We start from the raw sequence: 9,691 nt of genomic DNA, 5'->3' as shown, positions 1-9,691 counted from the left end.
AAGGTTGTTTTAAGGACATTATCGGACATGCACTATGGAAGCCATTCTGAAGCAGCCAGGGGGGGATTCTGCATGAGCCAAATAGCAGAGACAGGACCAATTGTCAAAATTTTGGTGTCCATCATTCGAATGCATCCTGGACACTACAGAAAATGGGCTAAAAGTGTTAAAAAACGGAATTTTCCTTTAAATGTAAATATACATTTTAATTAACCCCAGTGTACAGTCTTCTTTAATATTCTATCTGCATGCCACATCCTAACTTGGCACATGTTTTTTGTCTCCCTACATAACAGAAATTGCAGTCATCTTTTTTTCTTTTTTTTTTCTTTTTTTTTTTAGATAATCAACAGATTCAATGGATTTTTCTAGTTTTTGCTTTGATTGCTGACCAGCCTGTTGGAAAAGGCTGTGATTTTTGTTCTAGTGAATATTTCCTGTCAGTTTGGCTTTGTATATGCCTGTAATGCTAGAAAAAAAAAATGTTTTTCACAGGGCAGTGATTTTTGTTTTACGGTAATTCAAATTGACTTATAATTTAAAGTGAAATTTGATACACTTTCAGTTTAAACCCCGGTTTCAACATGATTCTTGTATCCGGCGGTTTATAGTGTGCCTCTGAAGCATTTCGTTTTGATCCAGTCATGGCTGTGTGACATTTTCTCCTGCCACTGTCAACACTGTGCCTCTGTTTGTATAATGTTATCTAACTTTCTAATGCTTGTCTCCTGACTCATACTATTTGTACATTGAGATAGTTCTGATAATTTGGAACTGCTCTCCAAACAATGTTTTCATGTGAAGGATGCATATAGGCAATTGTTGGGATAATCTCATTAGGAAATCAATTTCAAGTTCACTTGATTGACATTTGGTGTGTGTCCAAGACAATTAAATGTTGAAATTGCATTTTTAAAAGTACATGAAATTAAATGAAAATGTATGAACGGTGCCTCCAACCTTCAACGGCTGCTGAATGTTCATATGGTATGACATTATCCAAAAGCGTTCCCACAAGTGTCCAAATTAATCCAATATATTTTATCATCCACTTCTGGAAACATAAAGCTGTGTTTCTTAAAGGAAACAAGAGTTTTATTGTTTTGTTTGGGTTTTTTTTTTTTTACAATACAATCTTATAAAGTTTTTAAATCTACAGCTGTTTTACAAGAAAATAAAAAAATTCTGGAGTTCAAATTTCTTATAGCACTACTACCAGTCTTAGAGCGCATAACTAGAAATGTGTCTTTACATAAATCTTTGTTTGTTTTTAATTATACATTTTTAAGTTTAACAGCCACCTTTTTGACTTTCTAACAGAATGTCTGAGACCTCAGAAAACCAGCAGAGCTACGAGGAGCTGTTTGCTCACAGATTTACATCAGAAGACCATGAATACCAACAGTATCTGAATCGTCCAGCTGATCCACCACCAATTGTTGAGGACTGGCGTGGGCGTGGAGGGGGAAACCAGAGGGGCCGAGACGGCAGGTAGTACCAGTCAGCGCTGCAGTCGGCAACATAGCCATTATTGCTACTCTGATTCCCACGTCTCTTTCAGATATCAGGATCGCCGAGGCTCTAGAGGCCGTGGTTGGGGAGAAGACAGGGGATGGCGAGGGGACCGTCGTGGACAGCAGCACTGGCATGAGAGAGATAGGAACTGGGGGCATGGCAGTGGATATCAGTCTGGGCCCAGAAGCTCCAACCAAGGATACAACTCCCATCACCAAAGGCCATATTATGATCGATATTAGTTGTTTGGATTTGCCAGTATTACCTGTCTCATGAGTTTGGCTATATATGCGTTTATGGTAGTATTCAAATGTTCTCCTTTGTCATAAGTGATGTCATTCGCATCAAGTGTTAAATGGGCTGTCTGGTGTTATGATTATAGTGAAGATGCATTGTGGAAGCAGGAAGTTATAGTAATGATTGAAATATGAATTTAAAGAACACATGTAATGATGTATTTTTATCTTTGAAATATTAATACATGAATTTGCAGATTGTTTTCTGTTCCTCTTATTATATGCGTTTTTCTAATAAGGCTGTGTGATGTCATCAGATGATACGTTTCTGCATCCACTTTAAAGCTGTCAACCACTTGTTTTACAGTCTTATAAAAATGTTCTTGATTCATTAAATTCCTATTTTTCTTTCAATTAGTTTAATTCTGGTTAGTTAAGTTACTATACATTATAAGTTAAAGGCTTTAACATAGGTGCCACAGAAGCACATAGAATTTTGTGAGCAAAACACTGATTTAAAACATTCTTGCATGTTTCTTTTAATTGGTTTTATATCTAAGCTAAACAAACAACTGTAAGTGTGTCTTGTATTTCAATAGAGAATGAATACAGCAGATCTTTATTTACCTCTTTAGTAATTATTAAGATTCCCTGGTCTGTTTGGGAAGGATTTACCTTATAGTTATGTAGATAAAAGCTATATTATCATGTATCACCCTATCAACTCTAATGAACAATAAGATTGAGATGATAATCCCTATATAAAGACTTAATTTTAAGCTGATTATTGGGGCTCATCACTGGGACATTGGACCGCCTCATTCTTGCTCACCTATGCACCAGAGTGAGCCCTGCCCTGGACCTACTGCAGTTTTCTTACTGACCTGACATCTTGGTGGAGCTTGCTATCATCTATCTGCTGAGGCACTCACCCACCTGGAGACCATCGTAAGCGCAGTGAACGTCATGTTCCTCGAGTTTTCCAGGATTTTCAAAACCATTAGACCGGCACTGCTGAGGGGGAAGCTAGAGGTTGCTGGAGAGGACATACATCTTGCTGCCTGGACCATCAGCTGCCTCACCGACCGCCCTCAGCTCATGCAGCTGCACGGCCATCAGTCAGAGCTGGCATTCTGCAACACTGCGGCCCCCCAGTAAATGGCTTAGGAAACATGGAAATTGAACCGAACCAGGGGGTCTGCCCCTTTGGAATGCGGGTCGTTTTAGCTCTTTGTTAGCCTGTAATACCTGATTCATGTCTGTGTCTCTGAAAGAGGGCCAACAATTCCGTCTAACAAGCCTCTTTCAGAGTCATAGAAGGGCATTGGGTGTTATAGGCTAACTAAGAACTCAAACGACTCCCCATCCCAAAGGGGCAGACCCGCTCGTCCGGTTCAATTTGCATGTTTTCTAAGCCAAAATAAAGTGTTTTTGGTCCACTCTATCTTGAACTCAACGCTATTTGTGACACTTTGAATTGAAAAAGTTTCCTGAATGGGAAGCAAAACGTTTTCATACTTGGAAACAAAGCTTGGTGGATTTGTAACTTTTTTGACTTGCTTTAAAGGAGACGCTGCCCTAATCCGAGCCTCTCCCAGTAGACAGAACTCCTCACTCTATCTCTAAGAGTGCCGCCCCCGCCATCCTGTGTAGAAAGCTAATTTCAGTGGCTTGTTTCTGGGATCGCTTTCTTTTGGTCACAATACAGATTTCATAACCATATATGAGGGTTGAAATATAGACTGACTAAAAAGCTGGGAGCTTTGCCTTGTCCTTCAGCTTTCTCTAACAGACCAGTGCACTATCTACAATATAGCAGCCACACCGATCTGTCTATCCATCTCCCACTCCATCCCCTGACTCATACACATTACCACAAGATACTCAAGCTTCTCCACTTTAGGCAAGACTTATCCTCCAACCTGAAGGGGACAAGCCACCTTTGTCTGGTCGAGAACCATGACCTTGGATTTGAAGGAGCTGATTTTCATCCCGGCCCCTTCACACTTCCATGCAAACTTCCCCAGTCCATGCTGGTCGACAAATGAATCCAGCCCTGAGCACCCGTCTCTTCTGCCACAGAAGGAGTGCCAGCCGAGTAAAGGAGATCCTCAAAAAGTTCCTTCTACCATCTGACCAGGTCCTCATTCAGGCTAAGTTCCCTATCACCACTAAAAACAGTGTTAGCATAGCACTGCCTCACTCTTCAGTGTAGCTGGACAGTTTGTCGGAATTGCATTGATGCTGGCCGATTGTCTTTCTCCATGGTCTCTCCAAAACACCTCCCAGAGTTAGTTTAGTTAGTGAGTGGCATGCTTGGCCTTATGATTTCTCCTGGCTGCTTCGGGAACACCTACTAGCCAACCAGGCTGTATAGGACTCCTTTTTCTGCTTGACAGCATCCCTCCTTACCTGTGTCCATCACCGGATATATGGATCGCCGCTGTGACGGGCATCATTAACCTTACCAAGTAGATCCTCACTACTGCTTGGGCCTGCCAAGTCTGCCTGGCTCCCTCCTTCTCCTGCATATCCACCTCACCATTAGGGGTTGATTTGTGGACAGCTCAGCTCTCTCTTCACCCGAGTGTCCAAGACACATGGTCGAAGATTGGAGGATACAACCACAACTTCGATCATCCTCCTCAGGTCAAGGGTTTTCTGGTGCCAAGTGCACCAATGGACATCCTTATGCCTCAACATGGTCTTTATTATGGACAATCCATGACTTGCACAGAAGTCCAATGATAAAACACCCCTTGAGTTCAGAGTTGCGGGGCCGTTCATCCAGATCACACCCTGCAGGTGTCACTGGTGGTGAATTCTTCCAATAGAATGATGGAATGTAATATATTAAGATGTAGCTGCATTAAGAACAAAATTAGAAAATCCAATAATTAATTTTAAGGGGAAAAGGAATTTACATTCTAGGAATGTCACAACACAATTCCGAGACCTGTGTTTTAACCACCCTGAGAAAAAGTTTACAATGTACATTTAGGTCTATTTCAGTGATATATCACAATGAATTCACAATCACACCACTATAAATAAGAACATATTTTTTAAAAGGCTGGTTTCTCAGTAATGATATTTTAATCTGTGCTCCTGTGAAGTGTTTTTCAAAGGATAGTTTCAGTTAAGAAATCTGGATTCACAGATAATACTCAGAGGAGCTCAAATTTCAAAAAGTAGCTACAATATTGATGTGTGCATCATTAATATGGTTCTGAGACATGCATCACTGGCTGTGACATATATAGCTCATTGCCTAAAGATGTCTGCCCTTTGGGGCATGGCGTTATAGTCCATTAACAGTGGGACTCTGTTGACTTATTCACAGTAACTGTGAACACCCAGTGTTTGAACGTAACTGGATTTCAGATGTTTTTTGGGGTTTGAAGTCCCACTGCAGACTGGGTTAACATTCATTTGGATGATAAGGGAGTGAGTGACAAAGAATGTTAGGTTGAGGCGTTGTAACAATCAGTTCAGATTAAATCATCTACATCCCATAGTCTTGTGTCTTCAAACCTCTTACTACCATCCCATTGACACAGCTGGGATTCACCCTCTATTTCTTGTCTTTGTTTTTTCCACAGTAAAAAAAAAACAAAAAAAACACATTAATACTAAAGAAAAGTCCAATTCTAAAATAGATTAAGTGTTCTTTGAAGGTAGGAGTTGGAGGTATAAAATTGTTCAAACCATAAAAATCTTAACAATTGGATGTGTACTGTATGAATTTCTGTTTTTAAGATTAAAGCAAACCAATGCAGTGATCTGCACTCACTGTCACTGTGTAAAGGTGCTTCTACCTCTTCTTGCTTGACTATAACAAATTGTGACTGAAGACGAGCAGAAAAGGAAGACTTTATCTAGCAAAGAGGACTTTTTTAAGTATTGCAGCAGAGGTAATACAGAACCTATTGGATGGGTTTCTTGATTTCCATTTGACTGCTGGGTTCAAATATTTATATTGCCCTATATTAAAAACCCAACCAAAATTCTAAAAAAAAAGTAAATACAGAGTCTTTACCTAAATCTTGTAAATACTTTTAACACAAAAATCATAAAAGGGACTTGCCACAGTGGTGGAGACAGAACCCAGAGTGGACCATTCCAGTTCTCCTTTAAAAAATCAGACTATTGATCTCCAGTGGAGAAGTTTTCATGGGGTGATTGCAACACTCTCAGAATTGAATGTTGATAAAATGTGTTTTTGCTTTCTGGTTTATCTGAAAACATCCTTTATGTTTTTATAGAGTGTAACAGAAGTAACCCTTTTTTGACTTATTGAAGTGATTTTTTTTGTAATGCTTTTTTTTTCTTTCATTACCTTTTGTATTGCTTATATAAAGAAACAGAACTAAAAGGGTGCAAAGTAGAATGTTATTTTATTTTTGTTTTTGAAGATGAACTATCTGCCAGTCTCACAGAGACAATCTACAGGTCTGACATGTGATTTGGTGGTAGCTGAATATAAAATCCAGTGTCTGGAGTTCAGTTTACACTTGGTGAAATACAATTAAGCTAATTTTAAGGGGTATAAGATTAATTGTAACATCTTGTGTAGAAACATCATACTAGTGATGGTAAATTGGAGTTTATTTATTTGTTGATGTGAGCACTTCATTTCATTTTGGGTATTGTCGCTTCTTCCTTTGTGTTTCCTTGCTGTCTTCACTCTGAGTTTCTTTCTATATACCGGTACTCAATTTTCTGTCTCCATTCTTGAAGGCTCTTTTATTATTAGTGGTGAAGCATTTAGCTTCTCCAATCAATTCTTTTTTTGTGTATGAAATGTTGAAAAAGTTTTCTGAAAAAATCTTCACTTCGAATTTTAAGTGCTAAATCAATAGAATCCCCCACTGCATTAAATTTAATTTCCCCCTGCCTTCATCCTCATCTAGTTCTAAATATCATGGTCTGATGGCAATGCTGCTAGAACCAAAAGTGGCCTGCTTTTAATAAATGGTGCCACAATAGGAATATCTTCCTTTTCCCTTTTTGTGGAACTAATTTTACGCTTACAGTAAGCAGTCCCACTATACTATTAGTCAACATTTTCAGGGATGAATACAGCTTAAATATTTGAATAGACCATATTGTGTTCATAAAGCATGCTTTTGATTTGTGTAAAGTGAATTTGTAATTTGTTAAAAAAAAAAAAAAGAACACTGCTAGAATGTGATGAGCTGACATTCTATGAAAATATTTTAAAAGATCATGTCTTAAACTTCACACCAGCAAGGACTAATCTGGATAGCACTGTGTTAATCTGGTTCCTCAGGAACCAAAAAACACTGACTATCCCATTCATTGCACTTATTCTACTCAATGAGAAATCTACTGAATATATTTCATTTATTAGGTAATGCCAAGAACCTTCTAAGTGGATCTCATTAAAAACTCACCCTTGCTGGATTTTAATTAGTTATCTTATAACGAATTATGTGGTTTAAAGACAGAGTAGAAAAACAATGGAGAGAGCCACACTGATGGCAGTACACCCTCAGTCTCATCTGCTGGGCTGTCAGATTTCATGTGGCCTGTAAGGGACAATACAATGTGACAGCAATGGAGACAGTGTGCTGGGGGCCATGTCCTTGGTGATGAACTCATTCAGAACAATCATGACTTTACCCCCCCACCCTTACATGGCCCGCACAGAAATACATGTGTGCACACAGTGCACTCCAGCCTCCCTTCTATTACACACAAACAGGCGGGCCCTGCATCCCCCAGCCCCTGCAGCACTTTGTGACCTACATCTGGTGTTGGAGAGTGCAGGGACTAAGATCGGCCCGGGTCAGCCAGCCCCCAGCAGACAATACAGAGTATTCGTGTAGCATGTGAGTCTGAATGGTGGAAGTATGCTTGCTTTGCTGCTCTTATTTAAATACACACTTCCCTGCTTTCATGAGAGCATCCAAGCCCCTATACATTTCCATCTTATGAGCAATATGTAACCAGCCACTGTTATGCACTTAATTAGGAATTAGAAATTGACTTTTTAGACATTGCTGCTGTTGGATGAGGTCTGATAACTTGTCCACTGTTCATCCAGCTGCACACGCTATAAGTTAATCATGCATCTGCTCAGGTCATGCATGTAAAGACACTGGACCATGCTGCAGAGAGGAGCTTGTTAGTCTGATTATATCTGGTGATATCTTACTGCAGTACATAATAGGGCGATGGGAGACTGTGACCATTTTATTCAATAACACTTATTATTCCTGTTATTTTCCAATGTCAGCAAAGTTTTTTTGGCATACTTCTGTTTAACCCAATTTCACCTTCAACAATTATTTATGGTATATGAAGAGAACTGGAAGTACAGTGGGAAACTGTGTCACTGAAGGTCATAGCTACATGCTATGCTCTTTCTAAGAAGTTGACACAGTTTGTTAAATGCTTATCACTTCTGTGAATAGCTTCGACAAAAACATCACTTGACTATGTTGGTAATCACTGCCCCAGTTTTAGCAACAAACATGTGAGCGCGTCCATCACTGATGCTGCAGGTAGACGAAGCTTAATTTCTATATATAGGAACAAATTCTGGATCCGGAAAAGTGTTTATTCCTTTTCTTAATATTAAAAATTAAAAACGAGTCATCTTTAATTCCTTCAGTCTGCATTGTTTTGACTTACTTGCTGCTTACTGTTCAGGTAGATATTATTTTACCACAGAATAACAACTGGATATTTTCAGCATGGGTCCTCATCATTTTTAATTATATATATATTTTTTTGTTAAGGTATTTATTTACAGCCTGAGGGTAAACTTAACTACATTTTGAGTAAATAATTCAGCATAAGAAACTCAGACTTTGGTCATTACATTTTAATTTTAAAAAAACATTGTTGATATATTCAACCTAAATCGGATTGTTTTTGTATAAACTCTTCTAGCAATTCCTCCTTTACCACATCGGCCTCTTTAATTTCCTTTGTCCACTGGGATTTTAAATTCACAGCAGCTTCAGCTGCCATGAACAAACCCAAACCTTGTTAATTCAGAAGCTTGCAGGGGTTATTGATGCTCGCCATGCAATCCTGTCTACATGGTGTTTAATTAGCCAACTGTCTGATATTGTCAGGACACAGATTGCATAACCTCCACCAGGAACACACAAACATGTTTCCTTCTGCATTTGGGTGTTGCTCAGGAGCAGCCAGCACACACATATCCACAGCTGGGTCTCCCCCAAGAACATTCTGTATAGATGCCTTTTTATTGGGTTACAGATACAGAAGATGTGTCATTGTGCATAAGAAAACCCTAATAAATGTAAGTGTAAGAAAATATGCCAGCACAAGAGAGACAAGCTTTTAGGAATAAAAAATAATGGCTTTGTATTATTTCAGACTGATCACACTGGGTAAAATTATAGGAAAGGCATATATGTGAGATTTTAAATAAAAAAAATTGGAAATACAGTTTTATATTTTTTTAGTATTTGTAAATGTGCTGCTTGAAAGTTGTTTGTGCTTTGGCAGTGATCTGCATATCATTGAGTATCGTATCAGTTTACATACTGATGCCACCTGATTATGGATTTTGAGACAGGTGGAAACTTTGCAACACACCTGAATCATTTTTCTTGACTGTTGAAAAGGAGTCTGTGTAAATCTAGATGTACGTTTCTAACACTATATATTTCAGGAATTTAGAAAATGAAAGCAGTATAACCCCCTCTTATGTTTCCATGTGGTTCATGATGCCTTGATATTTTCCATATCTCGTAACAATACAACCACCAACAAAAGTATTTGACCAACATAATGGGTAAATAACAGTGTAGTCCACATTTTTACACAAATGAAAAACTAAAAAAGGGCATTGTGCAAAAGTATTCAGCCCCCCTTTTGAGAATATTTATTAAAAGCACATTTTGCTGTAACAGCAGCTGCGTGTTTTAGATTATGTA

At 38.7% G+C, this 9,691-nt stretch overlaps 1 protein-coding gene across 2 annotated transcripts in view; it reads left to right on the top strand.

The window, feature by feature from the left end:
• Positions 1 to 2,160, top strand: part of fam103a1 (family with sequence similarity 103 member A1) — a 3,792-nt gene extending 1,632 nt beyond the window's left edge. Inside the window, exons 1-3 of one of the 2 annotated variants that reach the window (XM_015375629.1) lie at positions 343 to 426; positions 1,321 to 1,491; positions 1,562 to 2,160. In XM_015375629.1, coding sequence (XP_015231115.1) covers positions 1,322 to 1,491; positions 1,562 to 1,757 — 366 coding nt within the window. In that variant the 5' untranslated portion in view covers positions 343 to 426; position 1,321 and the 3' untranslated portion in view covers positions 1,758 to 2,160. Of the gene's footprint in view, positions 1 to 342; positions 427 to 1,320; positions 1,492 to 1,561 lie in introns of those variants that run through there. The other variant, XM_015375628.1, reaches the window with a different exon arrangement.
• The last annotated feature ends 7,531 nt before the right edge of the window (positions 2,161 to 9,691 follow it).

The sequence above is a fragment of the Cyprinodon variegatus genome, unplaced genomic scaffold, assembly GCF_000732505.1.
Source record: "Cyprinodon variegatus isolate N-32 unplaced genomic scaffold, C_variegatus-1.0 Scaffold122, whole genome shotgun sequence".
NCBI classification, from domain to species: domain Eukaryota; kingdom Metazoa; phylum Chordata; class Actinopteri; order Cyprinodontiformes; family Cyprinodontidae; genus Cyprinodon; species Cyprinodon variegatus.
The sequence above is the reverse complement of the archived record's forward strand: the minus strand, read 5'-3'. Positions and strand labels throughout refer to the sequence as shown.